We start from the raw sequence: 10237 nt of genomic DNA on the forward strand, positions 1-10237 counted from the left end.
GGTAAAGCAGCTAATTCACTGATCTCCGTGGAGGGGGCGGGGCTAAATGACGCGATTTTGCCGTTTTAGCTCCGCCCCCTCCTCTGAGACCCGAGGATTGCGGCATTTTAATGCCGCGATCCGAGGGTCAGCGGGGGTCCCCCCTGAATCCGGGAGGGTTGCCCACCCTTCCGGGGGGCCGGGAGGGGGACCCGATTTTCGGGAGACTCCCGGAAATTCCGGGAGGGTCGGCAACCCTGATATATATATATATATATATATATATATATATATACACACACACATGACACACAAAAAAAACTTAAATACATATGTAAACTGCACTGCTGCATAGACACATAGACATAGGAGTGACCTATATACAATATTAGTATAATGATTCCTTCCTTCCAAGGAATTGGCAGCGCGGGCTGAGGTCCGTCCGTGCTGCAGGCGGCGCCCATAAATGATAACAGTACACAGTGGCAGCGCTGGGGGTGTGTAGGCGCCTTTAACTACCGGCAGTGGGCGGCGGCGGCAGGCGTGTGCTGTCACTGCTGTGTGCGCGGTGCGTGGCGGACCCTGAACGACTGCATACAGCTGCGAGAAGCATGGACACGGCGGGGAAGGTAAGCTGGCTGCAGTAGGAAAAAGATGTGTTCCAGTGCCGGCCCCGGGTGTTTTATTGTCAGCGGCAGCAGCTGTGTGTGCACCGGCAACTCCTGCACCCATCTGCTCTGCAGGGCAGAGAGCAGACCGTTCAATCAACTTTATATTGCTACTATCTCATGGCAGCCGGGCGAGATTCATCTTAAAACAGCGATATAGTGGAGAGAGATAAAGTTGTACCAGCCAAAGCCAGTTAATGCATTGTAACATAACAGGAGCTGATTGGCTGCTGTTTTATCTTTCCACTTTATCACTATGTGAAGTTTAGTACATCTGGCCCAGATCCTGATTTGTCTACAGCTGTTAATCTAATCTAATATGCAGTTTCTATTTATGCTGCATTATATTTATATCCCCTACCTATGCTTATACTGTACCCCAGCAGACACCTATTGTATATATCACATACCATTACTATAGGAGGAGGAGGAGGAGTTGTCAAAGTGCTTCATAGCACAAAGAAATTTGTTTATAGTAGTCTGCATTGCTAACAATGACCTAATATTGTATATTATTGTATGGTTCATTGGTATTAAAAGTTACTTGACTTACAGTAGATCTGATAGTGAAAGTTGCTAATGTATCCCTATCACTTTTCTGTATATAAATGCTACTTATATTTGGTGTGTGTGTGTGTGTGATCTATGTATCTCATTTCTGTTTTCTTATAGGTCATCAAATGCAAAGCTGCAGTTGCCTGGGATGCAGGGAAGCCTTTGTCAATTGAAGAAGTTGAGGTGTCGCCACCTAAAGCACATGAAGTCCGAATTAAGGTAACTTATCTATTACGTTAATCAAGGTGCCCATACACGTTACCATTATTGTATACAATATTGCATCTCGGTTTTGCGAAGAGATCTAGTACAAAAAGTATGTGCAGCACGATATGATATTGTATACAATAATTGTAACGTGTATGGGCACCTTTACTGTATTTATTGCTGCTGCATTGCAAGCTATGGGTTTCGGATCTTTGTACATAGGGTCAGATCGTAGTCTCCATTAAAAGTAATGGGGACTGCACAGCTATTTAGCCCTTTGTAGGCTATAATTTGAAGTATTTGCCATAAAACATATTGCGGTCCTTATGAACTTGGAGTTAAAGTAAATGGTGTCTGTTGTAACTTTCTTTGATATCATGGTATACTGTATGTCTACAAATGTGAATTTGGTTTTTATTGCTCTTATGCAATCATTGCAGATCCGCTCCACTGCTGTGTGCCATACTGACGCCTACACTTTAAGTGGTGCTGACCCTGAAGGATGTTTCCCAGTGATACTTGGCCATGAAGGAGCTGGTATTGTAGAAAGTGTAGGAGAAGGCGTTACAAGAGTTAAAGCTGGTGAGTATACTTAAAGTACGCCCCCTTCGATGGATGGCGGGGGCTGGCGATTCAATCATAATGGAGCCATCTCTAGGCCATTTTTTTTTTTTTTGCTAATTTCCGTGGATGCAGATTTGTCTCGTCTATATCAGCAGGAAAGGCCATCTGCAAACAGCCGCATTGAAAAGAAATGTCTGGATTTTTCCTCTGCCCGATATGTCCGGATTTTTCTGCTGGCCGAAAAATCCAGACAAGAATGAATACCCCCTCGTATAGACTTTCATATTCACACATTATGCACTGTGCAACTTGACTCTTGCAGTTACTTGGCCAACAAAAATGCACCTTCTAATGAGTATTCCTAATTCTCCTGAAGAAATGCTAAGCTTTGCACATGGCTCTCCATATGAACACAATGATGGGCCATGGACATGAATAAGTTGAAGGTTCCGTGGTTGACCTTGCATTTGTCATGATTTGTTTGTACTGGCAGGAAGTGAGTAATTGGAAGAGGCTATAAAGATGCATTCACATTGTGGTGAACGTTGAAAACGTTTGATGACTGCCCATAATTCCTTTATAAATGTGTTTTGATGTATGTAAGCTCGGTAGGTCTGCTGTGAATTTTAGCACCCTTGACACACAGATATAAAATGATCTTGCATGCCTGTATCATGGTCATGATTTTATAGTTTAAGTATAGTATTGTATCTTAAAGTGTTTACTCAAGGGTGATTATACCTGTTCAGCTTCAATCCCATTACACAAAAACTAAACTTATTTATGTCTGATATTTCCTAAGCTCTGTGGCGTTTTCTTTGTGTATGACCCAGCAACAGATTTGTCCTGTAATCCATGGATTACTGTAATACCAATGTGTATTTGCTAAAGTAAATTATACTGCTATACTATCCGATTATGTATTTATCCCCAATGATACCTAATGAGACATAATAAATATATTTATTTAGGGTGGCCCTTATTTTTCAACTTTCTAAAGGTTTATTAGGGCGGGATGTATTAAAATACATCGGCGCCCTTCGCGGCTCCCCCGACGCGATGCCGCCGCATATGTACTAACATATGCGGCTGGCATTGCGATGCGGTGACGGAGGCCCCCCGCGATACCTGGAATGTGGTGTGCGGGGGGTCACCTCCCAGCCGGCTCCTGCATCCCTCACGCCGGGGACAGCTAAGCAAGCTGTCCCTGGCGCCTCCTCCTCCCCCCTAAAGCCGGAAGGACGTCCGGCTGTGTCACTAGGGGGAGGAGGGTTTTACCTTCCAGGGTCCAGGAGGACCCTTCAGGAAGGTAAGCAAGAGGGGGGTAGGCGGGCGGCGAAATGAAGCCCATAGGCTTCTATAGGGTATCGCCACCCAAAGGTGGCGATACCCTACACTGTGGTATCATTTTTGATACATTGGAAAATGCGGTAAAACCGGGGTTTTACCGCATTTTCCATTTGATACATCTCGCCCTTAGTTGCCCCCCTATCTTGTACCAATTAACAAAAAAACAATATGCAAAATTTTAGTGCATTTGAACAACTGCAAGGCGACCCTCATGGACCTTGAAATATATAGTCTAAAATAATGACATAAAAGTTGCCTTTTAGGGCAAAGAAAATCGCATACACTTCACAATATGGCAATCACTTTGGTGGATTGTCGCCAATCCACCAAAGTGATTGCCATATTGTAATACTATGCATATGTGAAGTGTATGTGATTTTTCGGTACTTGTTTCCTAGCACGGCGCCCATCGCATCGCATACCATAACGCATACGATGGTTTGCGATGTTAGCCGATGTTATACAATTTTAATGGGTGTTTTCAATGTTAAATGTGCCCCCTATAAGATAAATAATTGTATAAGCACCGTAATAGCTGCTTACAATGTTAAAAGCACCCGTACTATCAGCAGCAACCCGAAGCATGGCGAGCCCGCGAGGGGTGGCGGTACGTGTCCTCCGACCTTTTCATACCCCCACTATCCACATGGGGGTGTGGGGGTGCATTTAACATTGTAAGCACCTATTAAGGTGCTTATACAATTAAAAATCGTATAGGTGGCACATTTAACATTGAAAAAACCCATTTGGGTGCTTGTACGATTTAAAATCGCATTGCATTGTATGCCATATACAATGGTATACAATTTTTAATTTAATACAATGCCATACGGCTGAATATCGTGGGCGCCGTGCTAGGAAACAAGTACCGATTTTTCTTTGCCCTAAAAGGCAACTTTTATGTAATTTATTTTAGACTTTATGTATTAAATTTCTTTTGAATACAGTGGTTCAACAATTCCTTAGCGACAGGGCCTCCCCCTCACCTATGTCCGGCCAGCCTCCTGTTATGGTGCCCGGACCAGTGACCACCTCCTCCCTAGCCCTGTACATCCCCTTCTGGGTGCAGGGAGGAGGAGGCGGAGCCCCGCAGCAGCAGATGGGGACAGACGGAGCAGGAAGAGCAGCTGGGGACCCACTCACCCCTGTTGGCTGCTTCGCAAAGGGCAGCTCTTATCGCAAGAGCTGACCTTTGCGATACTAATCGCATATGCAATTTATTATCGGAGGGGGGCGGTCGATGGTAGTGCATCCTGCCCTATATATTTACTTTTTTGAACTACTACTGTGCTGAGGAATTTGCTTTACTATTCAGTTATTAGAAGGCATACAAAGCAGAGCTTTTTGAATATCGCCAGTCTGTCGCCCATTACTTAAATGCGCCAAAAATTCCAACCGTTGAGTATATCACTGAAGCTGTTGAAAATGTAAGCCTCAAATTGTTAAGTGATTTTGTATTTTTCAGGGGACACCGTTATTCCTTTGTATATTCCGCAATGTGGGGAATGTAAATTTTGCTTGAATCCCAAAACCAACCTATGTCAAAAGATCAGGTAGTGTATATATCTTTATAACTAAACTGTTTTTGTTGGCACATTTTCCTTTTTTGCTATATTTGAGTGATCATTTATTTATAGATCTCTAATACAGCAAAGTTTACATTGGTTTCTGTGACAACAAGCTGTGGAGTTAATGTTACAGACTATGCTTTATATACCTGGTGAAGGTTTTCTGTCTTCTATGCAACTATAGAATCACGTTTAATTGCTGTATTATGTAACAGGATTACTCAAGGTCAGGGATTCATGCCTGATGGGACGAGTCGATTTACCTGCAAAGGAAAGCAACTTTTCCACTTCATGGGCACCAGCACCTTCTCTGAATACACAGTTGTTGCTGACATCTCTGTTGCTAAAATAGAGAACACAGCTCCTCTGAATAAAGTCTGCTTGCTAGGCTGTGGTGTTTCAACTGGCTATGGAGCTGCTCTGAACACTGCCAAGGTGAGACGATTTATGCTTTTGTATGTTATTCTTTATATTCCTAACTTGTCTGCCTTTCTCAGATTAAGGTAACAATAATCTAATACATGGGTCTTCAAACTGTGGCCCTCCAGATGTTGTGAAACTACATGTTCCAACATGCATTGCCACATTTTTTCCTATAAGAGCATGCCAAAACTGTCAGGGCATGCTGGGACATGTAGTTCCACAACATCTGGAGGGCCACAGTTTGAAGACCCATGATCTAATACATCGGTGCCTAGAACAGGGTGTGCTTTCCATTTGTGTTTGTGCTTCTTTATCATCTAGCTTTCTTTCTTATCTCTACAAAATCCTCTGCTCTGCATTGAAATGTTTGGGGTGTAGACCAGGACAGGCCAACCTGTGGCTCTCTAGATGTTGTGAAACTACAAATCCCAGCATGCCTTGCCACAGTTCTAACACTCCCTTATAGCAAAACTGTGGTAAGTCATGATGAGATTTGTAGTTTGACAACATCTGGAGAGCCACAGGTTGGCCAGGCCTGGTGTAGACATTTCAAATAGACTAATGCACAGATGTGGTAGGCACTTTGTAAATTAAATCATACTCCACCTACTATTTCACACGCATGACCTGTCACTAAATTATATGCTGTAATCTCATGTTTCAATTTACTCAATGAACACCGGGCTTAGGCTTCTGTTACATTTATACTTAATAATTTGTTAAAGTGTAACAAAGTATTAAGGAGAAATATTTTTGTATTCTAGAAGTTTTGTTCTATTAATGTTCGTTCAAGCACCCTACACCTTTCAAAACCTGTGCATTGCTCTGTTTCCTGCCTGGAGTGTCACTTACTGCTGTGGTGCTTATAGTGTAGTCTTATCTGTATTTCAGCAAAGATTAACAGACCAAACTGTGCTAGAAGCACAAAATCAGAGAGTGGCACTCAAGCAGGAATGAGGAACTGCATGAATTTTAAAAGATGCAGGGTGGTCAAATGAACCATATGCTTTTCTGTGCGTGCTCCCGTTTTCAGCCCCATTGTAATTGCCAGCTGATTACCTCTGCGGCTCCCCCGACAGAGGTTCCCTTTCATCTGCGACCATCTCTGGTCGCTGATGAAAAGGGGAGAATGAGCAATCTCCCCCCGTGTATACGCACCTTTAGTATTCTGACTTGTCAACCATATGTATGCAGAAATGTGGCATGAATTTTTCACAAAATGCTATGTATAGGTAAACAGAATGCAGTGTTCTGGGATCTAAAACAAACCTCTTAAGGATGTAGCTCTACTTTCTACTGAAGACAGAAATAACAAACCATGAATTTTCCTCCAACCATTATTAATCAGAATGCATTATTTGCTAACCAGTTTCTCTTATGCAGGCTTTTTTTTTTCTTTTTTTTTATTAAATCTTCCAGTTTTATAAAGTCTAAAAACTGCATGTGTTCTGTCAATGCCAGGTGGAGCCAGGCTCAACATGTGCAGTGTTCGGCTTGGGAGGGGTTGGTCTGGCGGTTATCATGGGATGTAAAGTGGCTGGAGCTACCCGCATTATTGGAGTTGACCTCAACAAGGAAAAATTTGCAAAGGCCACAGAGTTTGGTGCTACCGAGTGCATCAGCCCTGCAGATTACCAGAAGTCTATTCAGGAAGTTCTGGTTGAATTGACTGATGGAGGAGTGGACTATTCCTTTGAGTGTATCGGAAATGTCGGCGTTATGGTAATAATCACGTGGAAAAATCATCTCCTGCTATTTTATGTGTAACATTTTGTCACTTAACATAAGTAGCTCAGACATTCTATATACTACAAGTTTTATGTATGTATTTGTGTATGTAGAAATATATAAAATTTGTTAAATGGACCAGTGATCCCTTAGAATTTTCCTATTGTTTCCACCTGCAACTGTTTCATGCTAAATTGATTTGTGGCTATTTAGTACATATTCGTGCGCCACCCACTGCTTCTGCTGCCCCACTTTTGGATTAGAAAGGAGGGAAGATGAGCAGTTTAGAACATGTTAAGCGTCAGGTAGCAATGAGACCTCCATCTGTTGGTTACATGGGATGGGAACATTTGGGTAGATTTGGATGTCAAGTAGTGATTGTACTAGAGGTAAATGAGCAAATTACTGAAGATAAGTTATAGTGGGATACCCAACATCATTGGAGTGGAGGAGGATTTGGCAGTATCATTAGCATTTTTGGAGTAAATGCCTGACTGCACAAATACAGGAGGGAGAGAGAAGAGAAAAACTGATGTAGGCAGTGGTAAGAAAGTCACTGAAGTAGGTTAGAGGCCAATTGGAGGAACAAAATATAGCATTAATTAGAAAGATTGGCCGGAATGTTTTTCTCTGGGGTTGCATTTGTTTAGAGTTGCATTTGTTTAGAGTAAGATGGGAATGTGCCAGTAAATGGACAGCTTCGCAGGTGAGCATGCAGTTTATAAGATGAGATTAGTGTGTACATTTTGTTACTGGGGAGAATTGTGTTCTGACTTTGAGAGTATGACATGGGAATTTTGACTTGCTCTCCCTCTGTACATGGCTTGGTCTATCCTCTACATCCGTTATGGGGCACCTTCGGCCCTCCAGCTGTTGTTTAACTACACATCCCAGCATGCCTTACTACAGTTTTGTTTTTTTGGCCTTCTAAAACTGTTGCAGGGCTTGCTGGGATGTATAGTTCAACAGCTGGAGAGCCGAAGGTTCCCCATCCCTGTTCTACATTATGTAGAAGCTGTATCTATGGTTAAAACTGCAACCTTTGGATGCAGTGAGAATTCAGTAGACATTATTCAACAAAGGATTCTATTTGGTTTATTAATGATTTATTTTACATTTTACTGCTTGTAGGTAATTTGTAATTCATGCTAGTTTTATATATGACCCTTTTACAATTAATTGCAAGGTCTGAATTTGTATCATTTTGGCAAAATATTATTGTTTTTAGAGAGCAGCATTGGAAGCCTGCCATAAAGGCTGGGGTGTAAGCGTAATTGTGGGCGTTGCAGCATCTGGACAGGAAATCTCAACTCGACCCTTTCAGCTGGTCACTGGGCGGACTTGGAAAGGAACTGCTTTTGGAGGTAAGATTGGTAGATTTGAAGTACTTACTGATGAAAAGGTTTGTTACCTTAGAATGAAAAAAAATGTGTTTTTATATTCTGTTTATTATGCAAGTTGCAAACTAAAGATACAGTATAGCTTTTTGCAATGTAGATGTTTACAACAGTGCTTTTGTGTCTTCCTTATGCAATATTCCTTTGAGTACTCACACCTGGGTCTCAGGTGTTTGTAAACAAACTACTTCTTTCTTGATTGCTGTTAACTAATTCATAGCCAACCCAGTTTTAGGTTTTGGATGGGATTGTTTTGTCACTTATTTTTTTATTTTTTTTACCGTGTGGATAGATCTGTAAATGCTTATATATATTAAGATGTCTCTATTTATATGGATCCGAAAGCACTAGCCTAGTTATGTATTTGTGACATGACCGATTATGGAGCACTTTGTGTGCCATTTGCAGTGATATGGGTGCCAGAAACAGAATAGTGGAGTTCAAAGACCATTATTAATGTGTAACTACACTATTCGATTTGGTCCCAGCAATGTGTCAGAACTACAAAAGCATTTTGTAAATACATTTTTTTCCAATGTTCCTGACTAGTCTAATCTAGAAAGATTTCAGATTCCTAAGGGTGGTGGTAATGTAGCTTTTATCATCTTCAGAATTGCTAATGGCTAACACGTATAGCATGTTTTTGTCAGTAAACACAGGTCTGACAATTGTGTTCAATCCACATGCACTTACAGTGACTAAATGCATTGCAGTAACTCCAAGTGTCTTGTAAAAGCTGTTAGTGACAAACGCATGTAAAATTTAAAACTTTACATGTGTTTGCTACTACTGTATTTAAAAAAAAACGATGCCAATTAATTGCAATAGTCACTATGCAAAACCTTTTATAAAAATTCATAAAGGTGGCAACAAAACAAACCAAACTTTATTAACTTCCTCATACTGCAGGTTGGAAGAGTGTAGAGAGTGTTCCCAAGTTGGTTTCGGAATACATGGCTAAGAAAATAAAAGTTGATGAATTTGTGACTCACGATTTGCCCTTCGATTCTATTAATGAAGCCTTTGAACTGATGCATGCTGGGAAGAGGTAAGCTCACTTTGAATATGCAGCAATGCATACATTTACAATACTTTAGTAGCAATGCAAAAAAAATCCATGCCTGGCCTGTACCACTCATTACAGCCAATACACAACATGCCAACAGATAAGCAAGCCATTTACATTCAATAACACAATGTATTAAACCACCTTAAAATGTAGCCTTCTGCTTTCCTTTTAGCTTTTTTTTTTTTTTTTTTCTAGAAATTAATTTTATTTTATTTGCACCATAAAATCCTACATATGTCCAAGTTCTTGTTAAACGTAACTTTTTTCCACTGTTATATTTTTTTCACAGCATTCGCAGTGTTCTAAACTTCTAGACGTTTTGGAAGAAAGCCGTGCTCAATTGGTAGTTGGGACGATAGCAGTCTATAGTATGCAAAACAATGTGTTGTTCAGCAGTGGTATCTGGTTTCAATCGTTATCTGATGACTGTTACCTTTTTCCTGACACCAGCTAATTTTGTAATCTAGCTCATTTCTAATAAATGTTTTCTTCTCTTAATTGATTTTTACTTTTTATTTTGTTCAGGTTGTTACTGGGTTACATACGTGTGTGTGTATGTGTGTGTATATATGTATATATATATATATATATATATATATATATATATATATATATATATATATATATATATATATATATATATATATATATAAATATATATATATAAATAGATACGTTTTAGGGGTGCATTTACCTAATGAATTAGAATATAATATTTAATCTATCTAG

At 40.6% G+C, this 10237-nt stretch overlaps 1 protein-coding gene across 1 annotated transcript; it reads left to right on the top strand.

The window, feature by feature from the left end:
- The first annotated feature begins 375 nt into the window (after positions 1-375).
- Positions 376-10006, top strand: LOC146065599 (alcohol dehydrogenase class-3). Its single transcript, XM_083179055.1, has 9 exons — positions 376-608; positions 1320-1421; positions 1850-1991; positions 4789-4876; positions 5107-5326; positions 6776-7036; positions 8271-8406; positions 9349-9487; positions 9798-10006. Exons 1-9 carry the CDS (start codon positions 591-593, stop codon positions 9820-9822), a joined length of 1131 nt encoding a protein of 376 aa, XP_083035181.1. The 5' UTR covers positions 376-590; the 3' UTR covers positions 9823-10006.
- The last annotated feature ends 231 nt before the right edge of the window (positions 10007-10237 follow it).

This window comes from Crinia signifera, chromosome 1, assembly GCF_055691185.1.
Source record: "Crinia signifera chromosome 1, ASM5569118v1, whole genome shotgun sequence".
Classification (NCBI taxonomy): domain Eukaryota; kingdom Metazoa; phylum Chordata; class Amphibia; order Anura; family Myobatrachidae; genus Crinia; species Crinia signifera.